Source organism: Peromyscus californicus, unplaced genomic scaffold, assembly GCF_007827085.1.
Source record: "Peromyscus californicus insignis strain IS unplaced genomic scaffold, ASM782708v3 Scaffold_24__1_contigs__length_46423439, whole genome shotgun sequence".
NCBI lineage: Eukaryota > Metazoa > Chordata > Mammalia > Rodentia > Cricetidae > Peromyscus > Peromyscus californicus.
The window spans coordinates 25145822-25169906 of record NW_026294535.1 but is presented as its reverse complement, the minus strand read 5'-3'; the positions used below and the strand labels follow the sequence as shown (position 1 = coordinate 25169906).

Below are 24085 nucleotides of genomic sequence, written 5' to 3'. Positions count from 1 at the left end.
TATTAGACTTGTGAGTGTTGCATTGGGCTTTCTTTTTCCACTCTAGTCCCTTTTTTTCTACCTATTTCCCTTTGCCCTTTTACATTTTTTTAAGTCTAATTGCTTCTACTCAATTTTGCTCTTAAAATTCACTCTTTTCTCTCTGGAAGAGCCTAACATCTAACCTAATGCCATTTTGAAAGAGACAACGTGCCAGAACTATTCTCAGCATGGAGAAATCAATGATAATCTATAACATTCTGGGTTGATAGGAAGCCAGAGTTCAATTCCTTGCCCTGGTTTGAAGTGGAGTTTCCAATGAAAATTAGAATTGGGGTGAGGGTCAGAATCAAAAGCATTCAAGGCAACTCTTACATCAAAATGGCAGTTTGTCAACAGGTATGCTCAACTTAGTTAATTGTTGGAATGCTATGGTTGGCTCACCAAAATTTATTTGACATGTGTTAGAAACTATTGAGAGATTTAATGCAAAATCACAGTTCAAGGGGAAGCTCCCTGTGCTGCTTCATGGTGTTATCCACAGTGCTTCCTATATGGTAGATTTTCCAGGGCAAATGATTGATAGTGGGAACAGCTGTGTGGTTCCAACATAGCCTATTGGCTGCAATACCAGAGTGTTTTCTGAATTACATGTTTGTGGTTCATGTCTTCCCTGTTTCCCTGTAGAGTCAGAGCTCAAATGAGCTGTGAGAAGACAAAAGATCTTTATTTTGCTCTACCACAGGTTCTCTTTGCTAATTTCTTTATACTATTATGAGGGTCGTATAGGGGTCCTCTACTTTTCCCCAAAACGTTTTTGTGGCAAGATTAAGAATGATTTGTGTGTGTGTGTGTGTGTGTGTGTGTGTGTGTGTGTGTGTGTGTGTGTGTGTGTATGTGTGTGTGTGTGTGTGTGTGCATGTGTGTGTGTGTGTGTGTGTGTGTGTGTGTGTGTGTGTGTGTATGTTATGGGTGAGTCTTCCCATGTAAGTTCGTTTAAAAGTTGATAACAGAGATTGATATCAGGATGTATTTCCCAACTTATTCATTAGTTCTAGAAACATTTCTATTAATTCATTGGAATTTTCAATGTGTTTTGGTCGTATTCACCCCCCAACTCCTTTCCTTTATTCCTCCCAGATTCACTCCCACATCACTGCCGTACCCAACTTCATGTCTATAATTTATTTATTTGCATTTAATAACCCATTGACTTCAGTTTGCACTGTCCATATATTTCAGGGTGTGAAGGCCTGTACTGGAGTGTTGTTGACCTACCTCAGGTCACACCCTTAAAGTAAATTGACTCTGTCCTATGAGAGACATCATCTTAGTTTTAAAGACAAGATCTCTCACTGAATCAGGACTCACAGTTTTGACCATGCTGGCTGATCAGTAAAAATACTACACCCACCTCTCTTTTTATTATTATTTTATTTTTAGCATGTGCTGTATGAATACATGTTCACATATGTATGGAAGCATGTTTATGTTCACAAGCTTGTTGAGGTCCAAGGTTGATGGTAGGTATCCCCCCTCAATCTCTTTCACTCTTTTTGTTGAGGTAGGATTTTTTCAAAGCTAGTCTAGCTAGGCAGCTTGTTCTGAGGACTTCCTGTCTCAGCCTTCTGAGTACTGAATTTGCAGGCAGGCTACCATGCTGCCTGGCATTTATGTAGGTGCTGGAGGGATCTGAACTCAGGTCTTCAGGATTATGCAATAAGCATTTCACTGCCTTGGTTATCTTCCTAGGTTCTAGATGATTTTATTTTAGTAATGTTATTTTGGAGGCTGGAAGTTTTCTTAAATCATCTCCCCATTTTTTTTAATCTATCAGAAAAGTTGGCATTTAAATTACACATTTTGTAGATATTTCAATTAATTGAACTACTCTAATTTTTTTATCATCTGAGTTTTTTTCTTGAGCATCTACTATTACTATTACTTTAAAACTACTGAACAAATTAATTATAATGGAGAAAAAAACTAGTTTTGCCTCCAGTGATAAAGACAACCCAAAATATATAAGGTAACTAAGAGGCAGATGTCCTAGAACATAAGAATAATCAGAGCACACATAATTAATTGATGATTAATTTTGAAAGCATAAGATTGTTTAGTTGGTAAGGAATAGAATATATTCTTTTAAAGGGGGTTTTTAGAAGTGAGTTTGGAAGCAAAAAAGACATTCACTAAAACAGAATTTTTTAAATACTTATTTTTTTTTAAAGTTTTATTTTGGAAACTTCAAGCAAGTATGGTGGCAAGGTGGACAAAAAAAAATGCATGGCAAGACCCTATCAGCCCACTCTCTAGATTCAGCAACTAGCACCATTCTGAATATTCCCTCAGCTGGCTCCCATTGGTGCTGAGCAGCAGACCTATTTATAAATGAACTTCAGACTTTATGTCACGCTTGCTCTTTATGTCTACCCAGCATGGATCTCTAGAGAATGGGCATTTTCAACCATTTAATAATCCCCTGGCTACAACTAGGAAAACTACTGATATTGTCTTGGCATCATCTAATCTACACTATAATCAAATGTTCCCGCTCGTCTCTAATGCCTATGTTGGCTAGTATGTTCAAATTCGAACCCAAAGTCCACATGTTGCTGTGATTCTTAACCTTCTTGAAGCAATACCTTTTATATTAGTGGTTAACATTCATTTCAAAGTTAGAATTTTATGTAGACCCTCAGATTTCCTGCATCCTATTTTTGTGGGTTATACTGCATTGGGATTAACAAAAGAAAATGAAATCAAGCTGTCCCCATCGCCACCTTTACTATCTACATCTGTAATGTGCTTCTGATATTTTCACTTCAGTGTCTGTTACCATGGTGGATTTGACATGTATGGATTTGATTGTGGAATATAGGAACCAGGACAGTTACTGACAGTTACTTTAGAACTATGGACAGGTGTGCTATGAACCCTGCTTGAAATCTATTTCATTAAAAGTTTCTTGTTGTCTGTAATTCATTTGATTAAAGATAAATTATGGCATCACTAATATTGATAGTAAGCAGATAGCCAGCCACTCAGTAGTAATATACAAACGAGGATGATCAGATAAGGGAAAAAAAATCTGCATTTAACAATATGCTCAGGATGCTCATTATTTGTAGAATGAGAAGTTAAAATATTTCAGATATGAAAACTTATCATGAAAATATCTAATTACACCATGCAGAAAACAACACATGTCTGAAACTAATGCCTCCTTTCCCCCCACAAATACAGTACCAATCTAATAAGAACTGGAGTAACCATATTATGTTACCACAGTGCAGGGACTTGGTTGAGAACAAAATCTTGGAGAGTAAGAACACAATACATATAGAAATGTTATTTTCTTATAAATGTGTAATTCCCAAGTGACAAACTTTTAAGTCATGAAGCATTGAGTTTTCAATCTTTGTCAATACTGACTTTTAATTGCAGTATATAAACAACCCCATGTCTCCAGAAATGATGAACCTGATGGAACCAATGATAGGATTTTATGAGGGTTCAGCAGAGATCTCTCCAGACCTGCACTCTCTGGCTTCATTCATTTATAACAGCCACCCATACAGTGACTTTCCCGGCCGGACTAGAGCCGAAGACCTGAGTTCACCAGTTGGTAGGTAAAAATTTAATTCTTTCTGAAGTCATTGAAACCAACAGCTAGCAGAGGTATGAACCTGAGCTCAGAGTTCAACCATGTTATTAATGGTCCGTGGGCTGGAGTCAGATATTTCTTTTTAACTGTCGGATAGCCTCATGAAACAAATGGAAATGCCACACAAGCAGTGACTGGCCCTTTCTAACCCATTTGACCTTCTTCCTAGAGAAAGTAGCACCCCAGAGTCTCTAGCCAAGCTGCATAGACAATCAGTTATTACAGTTGCCAAAGCAGGTGTGATGGGGAGGGATTAATATATCTTCAAATCATTTACAGGCCTCACAGTCTCTGCAGCTTTTGACGAATAGGTTTTCAAATGTCACTAAAGGTAAATAGGTCAGAAAGTTACAACTCTAGTGCACAGTGTAATAAACAGGTGTAGGTGTCCCTGGGATGTGGTGATGTCATTAGCATACAGACTTGCTCTTCGGGGGTCAGTGAGTCTTATTGTTTCTAAAAGGAGAATGTAATATATGGTGAATTGAAGGTACGTGATGAGATAACACAGGGCTGCACTGTTTCTTCTGTTTTTTAAAAAAATGTTAGGGGGAAGGAACAAGCAATTTCACTGCCTTTTCTATGATCTGGTATTTGCCTCATTCCAAAATAAAAGTTTTATGGTCTTCTGTTCATGGCAGAATTAGTAAAAGAAATTACATTGCAATCAATACAGCTTTCTTTTGTGGATTTATGTTCCTTCTACAAAGCCAACTGGGGCAACACTAAAAACTAAAAGACACACAGGTTCTAATACAGCTGCTCTCCCTACATATTTCAAATTTAGCTTAGTTTCTAATTGAAAACTCACAGGCAAAATTTATAAATAAAGTAAACATCTCAGACCTCTTTGGAGGCACATGTGTGTGTCGGTTAAATGTTAAGCAAGAATGTTTGCTGTGAGGAACCACTGGGACTAGTAAATGTATAATGAATTTTGAGTCCAAATAAAACTTTCATTTCTGGAATTCTATAATTAATGCTTAGCATTGATTTATAATGTTTCCTTCTTATATTGTTGCCTAGTGTTTTCTTTCAGGAAAGAAAAACTTCAGCCAGTCTTGGGAAGTTATATATATATTTTTTTTTCTCAAAACACTGCTATCATTTTATAAAACATTATATAACAACTTACAAACCACAAGATGTTTATAGATATTGGGGAGTCTTTAGAATTCATAAAATGTTCATATTTATTACAAATTGTATGTGTACTATTCTGCATATGAGAGGGTACAAAGATATTAATACATATTATTAGGTTTCATTGAGAAGAAATAACTTTGATTGTAGAGCCAAATATCTCTTTTTTTTTCTTGTTGATTTCAAATAGTAACCACCAAGAATCAGTATATTACTGACATCACTGCTGAACAGCTGTCTTACGTTATCAGGCGGCTTGTACCATTCACTGAGCACACGATTAGCGTATCTGCTTTCACCATCATGGGCGAAGGACCACCAACGGTTCTCACTGTTAGGACACGTGAGCAAGGTACAAATGCCTCCCCTTTGAAACAATTACTTGAAAGTATTATTCATGTGATTAATCCTTTTGCTTCTTCTTCCCTATTAATTGTTCATTCTTCTTTTCAAGTGCCAAGCCCCATCCAAATTATAAACTATAAAAATATTAGTTCTTCATCTATTTTGCTATATTGGGATCCTCCAGAATATCCCAATGGGAAAATCACTCACTATACAATCTATGCAATGGAGTTGGATACACACAGAGCATTCCAGATGACTACTGTAGATACCAGCTTTCTCATCACAGGTAGAAGGAAACGCCCTGTTTCTTTGTGAACTCCTCCTCCTCTGATAGAAAGTGTGCACTTCTATCCACCTTAAATGCTGCAGGACACATTCCAGATTTTGTTGATGTGTGCTTCTTGGATATCTTAGAAGTGTTTATGGAAATAATGATACAACGTATTTCTTCAAAATATATTCACAAAAATAAAAGAGGCATTGTCACAACTATCACAGAAATACACTTAACATAAGAAATGGCACACATAGTGCATGAAAATAATTCGTTATTGAAGACTTGAACAAGTGAATTCACATGAAAATCAGCTGAGACAATTCAGTTGACTCTCTCTGTGTGTGTGTGTGTGTGTGTGTGTGTGTGTGTGTGTGCCAATTTTCCTCGCTGTGTGCCAAAAATTCTTTTTTTGTTTAAGCTTTAGGTTATTGCCTTAACATTACAGGAAAGTCCTCTGGTATTATCTGCATGGAAAACCTTGAAGCTTCAGGAATTTGGGAGACTAAGAGTATATGGAAGCTGACTGAGAGAGTCAGTCTTATAAACTATTCACATTAGCCCTATGGTCAATGGCACTTATCTAAGAATGTTATTTTTGGAAGATTTTAAACAATTTTTTTCTGTTGTCCTTTAGGGTTGAAGAAATATACAAGATATAAAATGAGAGTAGCTGCCTCAACTCTTGTTGGGGAAGGTTCTTTGTCAGAAGAAAATGACATCTTTGTGAGAACTCCAGAAGATGGTAAGAATATGCAGTGTATTTTTAATTTAAAAAGGTGGGGAGGATGATAAGGAGGAAGGAAGGAAGGAAGGAAGAAAGGAAAGGATATTGTTCTCTTGATGCCTCTACCTAATGGAAGCTTCAGTGTCTAGAACAATAAGCATGAAAAATTACATGTTTTAAAACATTTGTTCTATCCCTCCCAGAGCCAGAATCATCACCTCAAGATGTCAAAGTAACTGATGTGTCTCCAAGTGAAGTGAGCTTGAAATGGTCCCCACCTGAGAAGCCTAACGGGATTATTATTGCTTACGAGGTGCTTTACCAAAATGCAGACACCTTGCTAATAAAGAACACCTCAACAACAACCATACTTTTAAGTGACCTAAAACCTTACACCCTCTATAATATTTCTGTCCGGTCATATACTAGACTTGGCCATGGCAATCAGTCATCCTCATTCCTCTCTGTAAGGACTTCAGAGACTGGTAAGTAAGTGTTTTTGTTTGTTTGCTTAATAATTCTTAGTTATGTAGTAAACATAGTTGACAATTTAATGTTTGTATTTTTATGATACAAAAAAACCCCTCATTGTTACTTTTTGTGTAAAAGAAATTTATTCACTTTTTCTGGCAAAAATATAGGGGAAAGGCTGAGCTGTTTAAAAATTTAAAAACTAATTTCCTATATAAAGGATCTTTTAATAAAAATCCATGAATTGTTTAAATGAGGTCTTACCTTCATGTAGGAGGGAATGGGAGATGGGTTGTGTGGGGGAGGCTGGAGGGGCAGGAGGAAGGAAGAGGGGGATTTTTGATTGGTATATAAAATGAATAAAAAAAATTCTTAATTAAAAAAAATACCAAAGACTCATCCATTGTGTCTGCAGACTTTAGGCTGAGTAGCTACTTGCTATCAGTTTAGATAAACACAGAGACACTCAGAAGACTAGATTCTAGGCTGAGTAGCTACTTGCTATCAGTTTAGATAAACACAGAGATACTCAGAAGACTGGATTCCTGTATTCTAAAAGGGGTATAAAGGTAGCAATGCAGAGTTTGTGCACACATGTGTGTGATAGGACAGTGCTTGGGGAGCAGGTGAAGTTCAGCCTGGGTTTTAATGATGAGGGTAAATAGGAGGAAGAATTTTGTAGAGGTTGTTGAAAAGACATGTAGAAGTACGGGTGTGGTAGGCATGCCCCAATTAACTATTATAAACTATTCACATTAGCCCTATGGTCAATGGCATTTATCTAAGAATGTTATTTTTGGAAGATTTTAAACAATTTTTTAAAAATGGCTTTTTGCCAGAAATAATATAAGCAAAAAGCCATTTGTATCACAGTTTCAGTGGTACATGAGCAATTAGCACAAGACAAACATTTTGCCAGATAATCTTGGTTTATTGTTTCCATTGTGACATGAACACATATTGGAGTGATTACTATTAGGGCAAATCTGCAATTTATGGTAAGTAAGATCTAGTTGTAAAGTTACTCTTTCATCTGCACATTTAAATAAATAAACCTACACTGACGAGCTACTGTCTGAACTCCAGAAAATTCTCATTTTGGAAGTTACAAGTCGCCAATTATCGGCAACCCCATTTAGGGTAGTCAGATACAAATGTGAAGTTCTGTCCTTGGCCTTGAAAATCTAGAAATCTAGTAAAAACAGTATACCTCCACTGACAGTAATCTCTTGAGATTGTTGCACAGATTTACTCTGAGGAAATGTCACAACATTGTGGATACAGAATGACGGTCATAATTACCACTGCAAGACTAAGAGTGACAAAAGCAGTTCTTTATAGCTTTGAAGAGCTGCTACACCCTTGAACCAAACTTAATTGATATCAAATTACACATTGGCATGCTTTGTTGCTCTTACGAATATTGATCCTAAAGGCAGAAAATTTTTAGAAGAAGGATAATTGTTCTTTTGTGACTCGTTTTATTTACATTTGGGCTAGATTTTTTTGAATGCCTGTTATATATATGTCACAGTTTCTGTTCATGGCTTTCAAGTAAGTTATCATCTTAATTCTAGAGTAGAGTACAGCACCGAGTTATTGTTTTTCATCACAAAAAACGGAGGCTCCCAGGGGGTCATTCATTCAGCAAACATATACAATGTTCCATAATCTATTTTGCATACAGCAGTATAGAAGGAAATGTTTTCCTTTCCCTCTACAGTTCATATTAATTGGTGGGAATTTAATTGCTTAAGGCTAGCCAGCTGGCAAGTGATAAAGCTGGAATTGAAACCAACCCCATTAGTTATATAAAGTCCATTTTACTCTCAAACTACATGCTGGGAAAAAAAAGTATAAAGTGTGAGGAGGATCTCTCAGTTCACAGTGGTGGTTGGCTATCTGAGTTTTACATAGCACAAGGAAGAAAATGATTAAGTTTCACTCTATTGTGACTTTTGAAGAAGCAGGATGCTTATCAGATATTTTACTTCTTATGTAACTATCATATTGAGGACACCACAGTTTAATGATGGATTGTAAAAAAATGTTTTCTGAACATTACAGATATGTGATATTTTACTTTGTATTGGTAAAGCACGCTAATTTCCTTTCCATTATCTGTCTTATGAGCTTATTTCTAAGGCAGGGATAAGTGAATATTAGAATTTAACTTGAGATGTAATTTCAAACGAGAGAATTTCAGTTCCAGAAAATATTTAAGAAAACATGTTGAACTTTCTGCAGACAAGGCGAGGTGGGACTATTTTAATAAAATGACCAATAAATCACCACAGATAACATAAAGCTCAGGCTTGATGGTAGGTCCCCTGAGCCCCATTTCAGGGTTCATTTATTAAGCTCCTGATAACGCTATGAAATAACAATGTGGATGGGGAAACTTACCCCTGAGCTTTCTGGCCCACCTGTTCTGATGGGTCACACTAGGCTGGCTTGACAGCCTTCTGGGAAGTAGGAGACCTCACTAATGGAGGATTGTATTTAATGCTCGAGAGGCCCACTCCCCTGTAGAAGTAGTCTCTAGGTCTCCTGCACATTCTCCATCTGTTTAGAAGAAGACAGTGGAGTGACACCAGGGAGGTTTCCAGGCTCCTGTTGAGCTACCAGCTTTTGCTCCCCTGGCAGAAGAAGGAGGGGTCCTGTAAGATTCTAGGATACTATCTGAAAACGAATGAGTTCAAAACAGCTATCTGTCTATTCTTAGAATTTAATAATATCATTAAAAAATAGATCTTTTTCTTATAAAAGATCCATGCTTTCAGGTGAAGCTCTATGTACAAATGTTGTGAAAACTCATTGATAGGATAATGCTGCTAATTACAAATAAGAGAACTAATCTGTTCAAGAGCCTCATCAGGTTTAGAGAACCCGAGTTTATTTATACTTGGAAGGAACATGTGGAGTTCCAGTAGGGGAGATCAATCCAGGCTGATTTCGTGTTCATGTGCATGAATGAGTTTGGGTGTGTGTAGGTATGTGTTCATTACAGAACGGGCAGTTAACAAACAAGTTTAGCTTTCTTATGCCTAGTACAGTATGGTAATCACCAAAATAACAAGAACCAGTGAGAATGACTCCTTTAATGGCATAGATAGGGTCTCTTTCCTTCTTACCACATAACTTTTTTTATGGTAAGCCTTTAAGTAAATTTTTTGAACTGTTCTGATTGGGGGGAATAACCACTAATCAATTTGACACAGCTGTATACCAGAATTTTGAACAGAACTCTATGAATTTGTATGTATTAATGAAGAGCATCTTTAAATTTATCTACATACTTCACAATTTTATATACCAAGCATCCTGTCTTCTGACATCTTTGCAATAACATCCTTTATTATGATCACAAATCAAATTTTATCTTTTGTTTCTAGATTTTGAATAGATTCAGTTTATTCCAACTGGTAAGCACCATTGTGCTGCTGCTACCATTGGGAGTGCTCTGAACGCTAGCTGAGAAAATTCTCAGTGTATCTTCACTCTCCAAAATCAGTGAGTCATTTCTCTGCCTGAAGACTCAGCTCTGGTTATCTCCTAAGGATGAATGAATAAAATATAAAGGCTGTCATGCTGAGTTCAGGGATATGTTTTTGTCCTGATTACTGATGGTAGGCAAGCGACACCCGAGGGACACCTTTGCAAAGTGTCTTTCAAAGTCACAAGTTTTACTACATTAAAGCTTTATTTCCATAGCATTTTAAATAGCTTTACCCCTCCTTATAATTAGAGGGTTTTTTTTCCTTTTTGAAAGGGAAGGAGGAATGATGTAATTATGTTTTAATTAAAATTATTACTTTAAAAAGAGTAATATTTTTAGTTAAAATATAATTACATTGGGACTAGGCTCTGCAAATTTGCATATTGATTGGTTTTGGATTTCTGCAGTATTCTCAATTTGTTGCAAAGAGGAGTTTCCTTGATGAGGGGTCAAGATTACACTTACCTGTGGGTATAAGGACAAATGTTTACCGATAGTTGGTAGGGATTATGCTAGGCATGGTATCACTCCCGTTGAACGGGTCTTAAGTCCATTTAGAGTATTGTTGGTTACCACTAAGGTATTTGTGCCACTACTTCATCTGTCAGGTTATTGCGCTGTGACAGTTGTTGATGTACTTCATAGGCATCACAGTTGGGTAGGATTCTTGGTTGCTTCTCACCTTTTCATGGTGCCTTCTGGGACCAGTCCTAATGAATATATACACAAAACACTGCCATACCTAAGGCTCAGGGGACAGCATTGAAGAGGAAGAAATACTGTAAGGGCTAGGAGATCAGGAAGTTTACTGTTAGTTTGTATCTCCTGATAATACCAAAAATTACACCCATAAAGTCTGGCCAACATGATTGCCCAGTACCAAAATGGGTAAAGAAAGCCCATAAGGCCTCAACCCTACCTGAAGAACTAAAGGAAACCATGGAAAGCTGGGAGTGTGGAAGGTGGTCTTCTTCAGGACAGAGTAGACCGATTGGTTGTCTAGTTTGCACTGGGCAGTCCTGAAAACATACATACAGGTAGCATTATATGGACTGAACAGGTTAGGAATATATATCTATATATCTATAATATTATAATATATTATATATTCATGTGATATATTACATATGCATATATTAGTGAGAAAAAAGGCAATGAATTTGAAGGAGAGTAGAGAGGGATATACGGTAGGGTTAGGAAGGAAAAGGGGAAGGGAAAAATGTTATAATTAAATTATAATCTATAAAAAGGAAAAGTATATCATTTCTTCCCTTCCTTTTACTACCTGAAAACCATCTCATTTCTCCTTTCTCCTACTCCAATCATGCACCAAACCCTTACTCTTCTCAAATTCATAGACTATTTTCCATTGATTATTATTGTTTTACACACACACACACACACACACACACACACACACACACACACACGTATAAATATATAAATATAGCCAGTTGAGTCTATTTAGTGTTGCTTGTATCTACATGATTTCAGGGATGACCTCTTGATGTTGGATAATTAATTAGGGGAGTCATGCTTGAGGAAGACTAATTTTCCCTCTCTCTGTAGCCATTAGTTGCTAAAAATTCCCTTAGTGGAATTTTTAGGGTCACTTCTGCATACTATCATAACATCTTCAAATAACGTTACTTTGACTTCTTCCTTCCCTATTTGTATCCTCTTGATCTCTTTCAGTTCTTATTACTCTAGCTAAGACTTCAACTACTGCAGTGAATTGGTATGAAGAGAGTGGACAATGTTGTCTTATTCCTTATTTTAGTGGAATTGTTGTAGTGATATATTGTATACCATAATAAACTTGCCTGGGGATCAGAGGACAGAGCCAGCCACTAGGTTAGACATAGAGGCCAAACAGTGGTGGCACACACCCTTAATCCTATCACTTGGGAGGCAGAGATCTGTCTGGCTCTCTGTGAGTTCAAGGCCACACTGGAAACAAAGCCAGGCAGTGGTGGCACACACCATTAATCCCAGTACTGGGAAGCACACAGGCCTTTAATCCCAGGAAGTGATGGCAGGGTGGAGAAAGGTATATAAGTTCAGCAGAGACCCTTTCAGATGAAGACTCAGAGGATTTCAGTCAGAGGATTGGTGGAGTTGGTGAGGTAATAGGTGGTGGCTGTGGCTTGCTCTGCTTCTCTGATCTTTCAGCTTTCACCCCAATATCTGGCTCTGGGTATTTTAATTAAAAGACCACCTAAGATTCGAACAACAAATTGTTTTGAATTTCTCTCCTCTTAATTTAATGTTGACTATAGACTTGCTGTAAATTGCCTTTATTATGTTGAGGTATGTTCCTTGTATCCCTAATCTCTGTAGGACTTTTATTTTAGTGGGGAGTTGGATTTTGTCAAAGGCCTTTTCTGCATCTAGTGAGATGATCATGTGGGCTTTTTTCTTTCAGTTTGTTTATATGGTGGATTACATTTGCAGATTTTCATCTATTGAACTATCCCTGCATCTTTGGGATGAAGCCTACTCGATCATGGTAGATGATCTTTCTCATGTGTTCTTGGATTTGGTTTGCAATTGAGAGTGTTTTCATCTATGTTTATAAGGGGAATTGGTCCTTAATTCTATTTCTTTGTTGGGTTTTATGTGGTTTGGCTACCAGGGTGACTGTGGCCTTGTAACACAAACTGGACACTGTTCCTTCTGTTTGGATTTTGTGGAATAACTTTAGGAGTATTGGCATTAACTCTTCATTGGAAAGCTGGTAGAATTTTGTGCTAAAACCATGTGGCCCTGGACTTTGGGTTTGGGAGACTTTAATTACAGCATCTATTTCAATAGGGGCTACATGTCTATTTAAATTGCTTCTCTGATTTTGATTTAACTTTGGTAAGTGGTATGTATTGAAAACATTATCCTTTTTTTTATTTCCAATTTGGTGGAGTATAGATTTTAAATGTATCTCCTTCTGATTCTCTGGATTTCCTCGGTGTCTGTTGTTGTCCCCTTTTCCTTTCTAATTTTGTTAATTTGGATACTCCCTCTCTTCCTTTTTAGTGAATTTGGATAAGGGTTTGTCAATCGTATCGATTCTCTCAAAGAACCAACTCTGTGTTTCATTGATTTTTTTTTGCATTATTTTTTTCTTTTTTTGCCGTTGTTTCTATTATATTGATTTTAGCCCTGATCTTATTCCTTGTCATCTACTCCTTTGGGGTGTGTCTTGTTTTTGGTCTAGAGCTTTCAAGTTTGCTGTTAAGTTACTAGTACGAGATCATTCCTTTTCTTTTTTCTTTGTGTAGGCACTTAGTGTTATGAACTTGCCTCTTAGAATCACCTTCTCTGTCTGTCCCATGAGCTTGGTGATGTTGTGTATTCATTTTTATTTATCTCAAAAGTCTTTAACCTCTATCATAATTTCTTTCTTGATCCATGTTTTATTCAGTAATGAGTTGTTCACTTTCCATGAGTTTGAAAAGCTTTTTTTTTTTCTGTTGTTGTTGATATCCAGCTTTAATCTGTGGTGGTCTGATAGAATGGAAGGAGTTATTTCAATTTTCTTGTATCAGTTGAGACTTGATTTGTGTCTGAATATGTAGTCAATTTTTTGAGAAAGTCCATGTGATGCTGAGAAGGAGGTATACTATGTTGTGTTCAGGTGAATTGTTCTGTAAATACCTGTTATGTCCATTTGGTTTATAATTTCAGTTATTTCTGGCATTTTCTCTTTCTGGTTAATTTTTATCTGGATGACCTGTCTGTTAGTGAGAGTGAGATGAAGTCTTCCACTATCAGTGTGTAGGGGTCAATACGTGATTTAAGCTATAGTAATGTTTCTTTGATGAACTTGGGTATCCTTGTGAGGTACATGGATGTTAAGAATAGCAATGTCATTTTGTGTGTGTGTGTGTGTGTGTGTTTCCTCTTTTTTGATTTGTTGGTCTGGAATTATTTATTCCTTGTCTTTTCTTGTGTGTGGTTAACCTCCTTAGGTAAGAATTTTTCTTCTAGTACCTTCTGTAAGACTGGATTTGTAAATAGATATTGCTTAAATTTGGTTTTATCATTGAATGTCTTATTTTCTCAATCTACTGTGGTTGAAAGTTTTACTGGGCATAGTAGTCTGGCCTAGCATTTGTGGTCTCTTAAAGTCTGTAGCATATCTGTCCATGCCCTTCTGGCCTTTAGAGTCTCCATTGAGAAGTCAGGTATAATTCTAATTGATCTACCTTTATATGTTACTTGGTCTTTTTCTGTTGCAGCTTTTTTTCTGTTTTGTTTTGTTTTTTTGTTTTTCAAGACAGGGTTTCTCTGTGTAGCTTTGCGCCTTTCCTAGAACTCACTCTGTAGCCCAGGTTGGCCTCGAACTCACAGAGATCCGCCTGGCTCTGCCTCCCGAGTACTGGGATTAAAGGTGTGTGCCACCACTGCCCGGCCTCTGTTGCAGCTTTTAACATTCTCTCTTTGTTCTGTATGTTTAGTGTTTTGATTATTATATCACAAGGGGATTGCATTTGTAGTCCAGTCCATTTGGTGTTGCGTTTGCTTCTTGTACTTTGATAGACGGCTCCTTCTTTGGGTTAGTAAAATTTTCTTCTATAATTTTGTTGAAAATATTTTCTGAGCTTTTGAGGTGGGATTCCTCTCCTTCCTCGACTATTCTTACATTTTGTCTTTTCTTAGTGTCCCAAATTTTCTGGATGTTTTGTGCCAGGCTTTTTTAGATTTGACATTTTCTTTGACTGAGGTACCCATTTTTTCTATTGTGTTTTCAATGCCTGAGATTTTTCTCTTCCATCTGTTGTATTCTGCTGGTGAAACTTGCCTCTGAGGTTCCTGTTCCAGTTCCTAAATTTTTCATTTCCATATTTCCCTTAGTTTGGGTTTTCTTTGTTGATTCTATTTCCATTTTTAGCTCTTGAGCTGTGTTAATTATTTCCTTTTACTGTTTGTTTGTGATTTCATTTCTTTTTTTTAAATCATCTAAATTATTTTATTTTTTATTTAATAATTTTATTTTATAATTAAGTTAATTTCACATATCAGCCTTCCTCCCTCCTCCCACCTCCCAGCCCTCCCCCCGCAATCTACCCCCATTCCCACCTCGTCCAAGGCAAGGTCTCCCCCTGGGGAGTCAGTCCAGCCTGGTAGACTCAGGCGAGGCAGGTCTGGATTTCATAGATTTCTTTAAGAGATTTTATTCAATTCCTCTTTCTTGACCTCTATTGTATCCACATGGCTATTTTAACACGTTTGTATCATGCTTCAGCTATGTTGTAATACACAGGGCCTCCTGAGGTAGGTTTACCGTGCTCTAGTGGAGACGCTATGTCTTTACTGTTACTGATTGTGTTTTTATACTCGCTCCTAGGCATCGGGGTTTGGAAAGATTGTGATTGTACGTGCTGATATCTGGTCTTGTCTTTATTGGGTAGATTTTCCCCTTTGTGTCTGTTGTCTTCTCTCTCATTCTTAGGAAGGTGTGGTGAATGTGCATTGCCTGGTAGGGAATTCGTCTCCCATCCTGCCATGCGTGGCCACTGAAGACTCCAGGCAAAATACGTTTCTAGGTTTTGGGCGCTGACACTTAGGAATGGGATGGGGTAGGAAGGAAGCCTGAGCAGGGCCACAGAAGGGACAAAAGCAGAGTGTTCCACCAAGATGTGCTTAGTCCCCTGGGAATGGGTGAAGAATGTGAGGAAAGGTCACAGCGGGTAGTCTGCTCATTTAAGTGGGAGGCAGAAAACAGTTCTCACTAGGGAGGTTTTATTTACCCAGAGACATTCATAATTCTATGTGTGGGATTAAATGAGGAAAAAATAAAGATAAAAAGGTTTTCCAGATGGAGAAATTGCCAACTTTTGGAAATAGGAAGAAATGCTCTGTGTTTGAAGAAGGAGATGCTTGTCTCCTTCAAGCTGTGCGGAGCTGGTAGGGAGTAGAGTGCCCTCTCAGTTGTGAGTAGACAGGCAGAAATAGGTAGAGTCGATTCCTGGGTACCAGTCTAGGAAGTCTAATGATTCTTGCTAAGGTGAAACTGTTGGAGAATGATGACACAAGAAAATGATCTGATTGACACTTTTGGCAGGTTTCTGTTGAGTGTGTTACACATGGGAAGAGAAAAAAATTAAGTTCGATTACTGGAACATTTTCATCTGAGTATCTGTGAGAAAGGTAGTGGCATTTACTGTGATGGAGAAGTTCAAGGAAGCAGCTGTTTAAGAGAAAGTTCAATTCTCTTTCGAGGTTGGTGGCTGTCAATGGGCAATTAGGCAAACACATTGAAAGCTCAAAGAATCCATAAGTTTGAAAACATCACTATAGCTCTGATATACAAAGTCAAAGGAAAAAAAATCTCATGAGTTGAGCAAGATAGAACAAAGAGCATAAAATACCTTGGGCTATATGATACTGGAGGGGCTGAAGATGAAACAACGAAAACCTAAGCAGCCACCATCACCCATGAAGTGGGAGAAAGACCCATTGCCACTTATTTGCAGTTAGAAGTCACTTATTTACTAAGTCGAATGTTCTTGATGAGTGAAGAGAGATGAAGACATACATCTGAGGGATGCTGTGGTAAGAGATGGATGGCATTCATGACTTAAGTGGAGTAGAATTCCTGGGGAAAGTGCCCGATTGGAGTTACAATTTAGAGAGCATGGTTGGTAGGAGAGGGTGGAATTTCAAGAAATTTAGATATTAAATGACAGATAGGAAAGAACCATGCATGTTTGAGGGGACAAGGTTTTACGGAGGCCGACTTTATGCTTACCATGATACATATTACAATGCATGTGTGTTAACATGCATTTCTAGGTCATTTGAAGTGTGAAGTCTGAATAGCCAGGGGAATGTAATCTAGAAGAAGAATGAAGGCCTTAGGAAGCAGTAATGAGGGTAAGCATTTTATAGAGATTTATGGTAGGAAGATGTCTTCTGTTTTTTTTTTTTTCTTTATCAGTGAAATGGGTTATAAGCTTATCAGGTTAGAATAAGGAAGGGAGAGTTTATTGGCCTTTTGGGGGAGATAAGCAGGGTGAAAAGGCACATAAAAGAGTAGAAGACTGAAGTAACTAAAAGAAATGTAGGCAACCAGTAATGAAAAAGATCTACTTGTAATTTCAAGGTACAAATTCAAGTGAGGCTCTTCCCCATGGAGAGGTATTTCATGTAGCCGTTTGCAACTGTTACAGCGGGAATGTTCATACTGAAGAGAGTTGGGTTATACCTAAAGTGAGACTTGGCCAAGAAAGTAAGGTAGAAGCTGGAGCTGATGAAGATGGCTGTGGAGTGATTATAATAGCTGCTGGGAACTAGCCTCACTGTAGGGAACTAAGGACACACCAAAGACAATGGACAATGAAAACTTGATGAAAGAGAGAGAATTTTTGAATTAGGAGTATGAGAGTCAGTAGCCTGTAAAGGCAGGAGGTGGTAGATAAATGGAGGAAGACTGACTAACATTGGTAATCACAAAGTCTCAGGTGTTGCTATGAAAGCCAGGTTTAAGATGAAGTGGAAGAAAATATTATTAGAGTTAAAGAGATCAAGGGATACAGGGTTCAAGGGATTACTTGCATCATTTGTGTGGTTGTTGACAATCTAAAGGTGGTAGAAAAAAGCTAGTTTCCTTGGGTGGTAACGGTCCTTAAGATTTTTGGAGAAGTGGTTAAGGAAAACAATGCAGCCTATTTAAGCAATGTGATTTAGGAATGAAGCAATATCTGATGGAGTAGGATTGTAAAGGATCTGTGATCCTTCAGGAAGAAGAAAATAGAAAATGACTGTATACAGAAGAGAGGAGGCATAAATATAGCTTCCCAGGTCTTAGACCCTAGTGCTGTCGGGATTATGAAAGAAAAGCAAATCCAGTAGCTGAGAATCCTTGGGGCTCATGTTCTCAGCCAATTTAAACCTTTACTCAGATACAGAGAATGACAGAAGCAGTTAAGGTGGTTGCTGAGGATTGTTGTCACTGCAGCAGATTGGGTTGGGACGGAACTAAAGAATTTAGAATTCTTAGGAAGGGAAGATAGAGTTGTAATTGGTATGTATTGCTACTGATATCTATGTATTAAATTACAATATTTTATCAAAGTTTTACATTCTTGCATCAGGTTTTCTTATTTGCATCAGGTTTGCTTATTTGTAGTTAATGCCTTAACTACAAATAAACACCTATAACTGAAAAACACTGAGGGAATATTGGTGAAATTATTAAGGACACTCCACGTAGTTAAAAGGGAGGTTTATTTAGTGGCGTAACTTACAAATGAAGGGATAGGTAGGTTGCAGGGTCTGGGAAAGACGCAGCGCAGTCCAGTGGTGTTCTCTGGACAACTCTGCTCGGTCTACGTCCAGCTTCCAGGGTCCAGGAACCAAGAGAGACAGTACATCCAGATCTCGGGTCTGAGTCTTCAAGGTCCTCTCTTGGCCCCGCCTTGTGGGCGTGACAGTTACCGAAGCCTCAATGGGGGTTGGAACTTCCAGATCAAGGTTGGAATGGCTACCCACTACAAGGGAAATCCATGCTTTCAGGCGTTTCTGAATTTTATTATTCTACTATGTTTGTAAGTAGGAATTTTGTGTCTATTATATTTAGAATATCAATAATAAAAGATTAAATTCCTTTCTTCGGGGAGAAAAATCTTATAATAGGACCATAAAATGCAATAATGTTCAGATACTTTGCTTGCATTGTTGAACTGCTTTCTTGAATAGTCGTAATTGTTACTGCTGTGTGAAGGAACTTTTAAACCATTGCTGTTGCAACCATGAGCACTCCCTTCTGATAAATACCTCCTTTCAAAATGTACCCATCTGTTGCAAAAAAATGTTTCCTTTATGAGGGGTAAGTAGAACACTTATCTGTGGATATAAGGATAAATGTTTACAATATGGTTAGGGCTGCCCTGAGTTCATATACATGTACGTCACATTATATGGACTGAGCTGTATGTATTTTTTATTTAGGAATACACACACACACACACACACACACACACACACAAATAACATATTATAAGTATAACTGTGGGTATAAATATGTTTTGAAATCATAATAAACTACATTATTCCCTCTTCCCTAACACTTAAAACACACACACACACACACACACACACACACACACACACACACACACACACACACACAAAATGCACTTCTCATAGCCAAATATCATTAGGAATCATTACATTGACTTTTTTTTCAGTCTGGTTCTAACCTAGGGCTATCCTGCCTCTGGGTCTTGGTCCTCAAGGCAGTGTCAGGGGTGAACTCCCTCTCATGGTATAGGTCACAAGCTGGACCAATCATTGGTTGGCCACTCCCACAATTTCTGTACCACCTTTACTCCAACACATCTTGAAGGCAGGACAAATTGTAGGTCAAAGGTTTTGTGACTGGGTTGCTGTCCATCCCTCCACTGGAAGTCTTGCCTGGCTACAGGAGCGGGCTAGTTCAGGCTCAGTATCCCCCATTGCTAGGAGTCTTACATGGAGTCATTCTCATAGATTCCTGGGAGTTTCCATTGTACGAGATGCCCCTGATTCCAGTTGTTTCTCCAAGTACTCTCTCCCTCCATTCCCCCACACCCCCAGCCACCAGATCCCTCCAGTTTCCATCCCCACCTCCCATCGAGACCAGACCACTTCCCCCACCCATCAAAGGGGAAATAGAATAGCCATCCTTTGCACTTCATAGCTCAGAGGAATGGCAAAAAGAACCACTTTTTGCCAGGTGGTGGTGGTGGTGGCGGCGGCGGCGGCGGCGGCGGCGGCGGCGGCGGCGGCGGCGCACGCCTTTAATCCCAGCACTCGGGAGGCAGAATCAGGAGAATCTCTGTGATTTCGAGGCCAGCCTGGTCTACAGAGTGAGATCCAGGACAGGCACCAAAACTACACAGAGAAACCCTCTCTCGAAAACAAACAAACAAACAAAAAAATAGGAATCATTTTTCTTCTTCTGTCCTCTCTGCTTGGGGTGGTGGTGGATATTTTTCCCTTCCTATCACTGAGAATGAATTTACCAGCCACCTGAGTAGAGGAACCACTGATCGCTTAAGCCTGTGATGCCCCTGGAGGAACTCAGTGTGCTCCTAGACTCCTGGTACAATGGCCCTTGTGTAACTCCTCATGCAGGGGCGCTTCTTAGCCCTCAGTTGTCCCAAGGCATTGCATTCACTCTGTAGGCAAGTTTGACGTTGTACCAGTTTCCTCCCTCACCCGCTGCCCCCCCCCCCCCGCCCGTGTGTGTGTGTGTGTGTGTGTGTGTGTGTGTGTGTGTGTGTACACATTCGTGGATGCATATGAGTGAGAATGGATATATGTATGTCCTAGCAAGTTTGTGGAGGTCAGAGGACCAGAGTCAGGACTTGGATTTGCTTCTGCCTTGTAGAGGCAGGGCTTTCCTGGCTGTTTGTGCTATACTTTGTAAGCCTGCTAGCTGCCCTTGGTATTCCATGACATTTTGTGTCTCTACCTCCCGTGCTGCTGTAGGAGTGCTGGGATGTGTAACACCAACATGACTGTTTTCCATGGGTTCTAGGGCCCCAGTGTGAGTTATCAGGCCTGTGTGGAGAATGCTTTTCTTGCTGAACCATCTTCTTGCCATAGCTCTCCGGTTTCATTTAGTAACGGTTTTTATGTCACATGGAGTTTCAGTTATTGTAGGTAAAGTATTCTTTCGGTGCTGTCAATTTTCTCCATTGCCAGAATTACAATACCATGCATATGAGAACTACTTTTTACATTGCTTTCAACACAATGGGACCATTGAATACAGAGCACCAGGTCTTTTATTTAGGAATATCTTATATTCTTAGGAGGTGTTTTTACTCTCAGGTTATATTACTTAGCCTCATATCCAAGATAGTTTCTCTTTTCTTTTTCATTTTTAAAATTTATTTATTTAATTAATTAAACTTTTCATTTATTTTACATACTGACCACAGTTTCCCCTCCCTCCTCTCCTCCCATTCCCTTTCTTCTGTTTTCCCCTCCTGCCATCCACTCCTCCTCCATCTTGGTTCAGAAATGGAGGCAGGCCTTCAAGTTAAGGCAGGACCAAACTCCTCCCCCTTCATCAAGGTTCCCAAAAGCCAGTTAAAGTGCCAGGGACAGGTCCTGATCCCACTGCTGCGAGTCCCACAAATAGACCAAGCTACACAACTGTCACCCACACGCAGAGGGCCTAGATCACTCCCATGCAGGCTCCCTAACTGTTGGTCCAGTCCCTGAGCTCCCATATGCTCAGGCCAGCTGTCTCTCTGGGTTCCCTGTCGTGACCTTGACCCACCTGGCTCATATAATCCCTTCTCCCTTTCTTCATCAGGACTCCTGGTCTTCCACCCAGTGCTTGGCTGTAGGTCTCTGCATCTGCTTTCATCAGTTACTGGATGAAGGCTCTCTGATGACAATTAGGGTAGTCACCAATGACAGGAGATGGCGGGTTCAGGCATGCTCTCCAGAACCTGGGAACAATCAAGACAGCTGCTTGCTTTCTCATTGATTCTGTTTTGGGCCAAACTAGCTTATTGATCTTTGGAAAGGGTATTGAAAGTGAAGGTCAAAGTCATTTCAGAACAATTTTTGCTTCTCCTTTGTGCAACAGTGTTTAGCTTAGTACAGTCCAAAGTCTTTTAATAAAAGATATCCTTACAGTCAATTTATTATTAAGTACTAGAACAAAGTACTTGATTAAGTGCTCTTTTTTTAAATATGAGGTTGTTGTTTTGTTTTGTTTTTCCAAGAAGTGACCCTTTGAGTGGCAAACTTAACCAGAACATTGATTTTAACTTCAAACATGGGTTCTATCCGTTGATGTTTAAGTGGGAGCCCAATTTTCTGCTTTTACCTTGTGTGTGTTTGCACAAACAGAAGATCATGAATTCTTCTCTCTCAGGTTAAAATGACTCAAGTTATATTGAGATTCAATAGTGTGCTCATTGTGTGAAAATAAAAAGCCAGGCGGATCTCTGTGAGTTCGAGGCCAGCCTGGGCTACCAAGTGAGTTCCAGAAAAGGTGCAAAGCTACACAGAGAAACCCTGTCTCGAAAAACCAAAAAAAAAAAAATATCAATTTGAAACTCCAGAATCATAGCTTGTATTTTCCTTTGAGATGACTTTTCACCCTCTACGTTAGTTGCTATGGTTTCCATGTACCTCACTCTGTTAGGTTGTATAGAACTGTCAACCTGTGTCTAGTGTTTGCATTTAAATATCTTCTTGCAATTATGTGAAACTTTTCGTCAAGAACTTTTAGAGTGCATTTGTTTTTATAAAATTACATTTTAGATTTTTTCCCCAGTGCCTGATAGTGCACCAGAAAGTGTTACTTACAAAAACATTTCCTCAGGAGAGATTGAGATATCCTTTCTTTTTAGGGTGCATTTGTTTTATAAAAACACATCTTTAATTTTTTCCCCAGTGCCTGATAGTGCACCAGAAAATATTACTTACAAAAACATTTCCTCGGGAGAGATTGAGATATCCTTCCTTCCTCCAAGCAGTCCAAATGGAATCATACAAAAGTACACAATTTACCTCAAGAGAAGTAACGGCAATGAGGCAAAAATTATAAACACGACCTCTCTGACTCAGAACATTAGAGGTAAAATGTAATTCTGCTGTTTGATATTTCCCTTTATATTGACAGCATGGCCGGAAAATATTAACCTAACATGTTGAAATAACTTAATTGTGATTATTTATATACCAGGAATAAGAATTCTTTTTGGCAAAACAATGTGGGAATACATGAAAATATACCAGGTCTGGCATTTTCTACAGTGTCGTATATCTTGTTCATCAACAGAAGGGATTTTTTTGTGTGCATGGTGTGTGTGTGTGTGTGTGTGTGTGTGTGTGTGTGTGTGTGTGTGTGTCACTGCACACATGTAGAGGTTAGAAGACAATCCCAGGTGTTTGTGCTCATCTGCCTCCTTGTTTGAGGTAGGATCTCTTTGCTGTTTGCCTCTGACCTGAATGTGCCAGGTTAGATAGCCTGTGAGCTTCTGTGGATTCTCCTGTGTGTACCTCCCATCTCACCTTGGGAACCCTGGGGTTACAGTTACACAGTACTCTGCTTACCTTTACTGAGAATTCAAACTAAGGTCCCCAGGATTACACAGCTACTATTTACCCCATCTCCACAGCCCCAGGTTAGGACTTTTAGACTGCTAATCAATCCTAGTTTATTTAGCTCTTACTTTTGAAAGAGTGTTGAATTGAGAGTTGTTTTAATTGTTTACCTACTGCATATTGCTAAAGGATATATATATATATATATATATATATATATATTCTCTGCGTTAATTTATCTGTTTTATTTCTGCCTAGGCCTGAGGAAATATACCCATTATGTGATCGAGGTGTCTGCTAGCACACTGAAAGGTGAAGGGGGTTCGGAGTATGCCGATAAGCATACTGACTGAAGAAGATGGTAAAACTACCCTGTATACTGATACACTTTGTTAACATTCAGGGAACCCGTAGAGATGAGAGTGGGGGTAATGTGACCATAGATTGGAGACATATACAAAATGAAACCTAGTGTAAAAATTCTAAACTATCAACGATGCACAGCACTGGTATTATAGAGAGATTTCACTGTTACGTTGTAAGAGCAGCTACAAAAGTTAGATTTACATGGAGAAAAACCAGAAACAGTCTTCATTTTTTTTGGTTTTTTTTTTTGCCTTTGAAGCCAACTGTACTAGGTAAATTTAAGTAACAACTTCATGGGAGTTTTTAAGACCCAAGTTTTAGGTTGAATAGTGTGAATATTATAATCCAACAGTGTTCAGCATTTTTATGACATTTACAGAAGTTTTGGAGTATAATTTATGTAACTTTCAACGTGTCTTAAAGTATTAGGATTAGCTTATTAATACAATCAGGATATTGTTTTAGATTTCTTTAGTTATTAGCCAATATGCTACCAATGAACGTTAATACTCTTTTTTAATCAAAAATAGATTCTTCTCTCATACAACACATCCT

The 24085-nt window shown here is 38.5% G+C and overlaps 1 protein-coding gene across 1 annotated transcript in view; it reads left to right on the top strand.

Moving 5' to 3' along the window:
• Ptprq (protein tyrosine phosphatase receptor type Q) overlaps window positions 1–24085 on the top strand; it is a 194813-nt gene that overhangs the window by 25555 nt on the left and 145173 nt on the right. The window contains 8 exon segments of the mRNA XM_052752881.1: window positions 3427–3607; window positions 4980–5141; window positions 5244–5423; window positions 6049–6156; window positions 6342–6623; window positions 22512–22694; window positions 23423–23481; window positions 23483–23525. Of these exon segments, the coding sequence (XP_052608841.1) occupies window positions 3427–3607; window positions 4980–5141; window positions 5244–5423; window positions 6049–6156; window positions 6342–6623; window positions 22512–22694; window positions 23423–23481; window positions 23483–23525 (1198 nt within the window).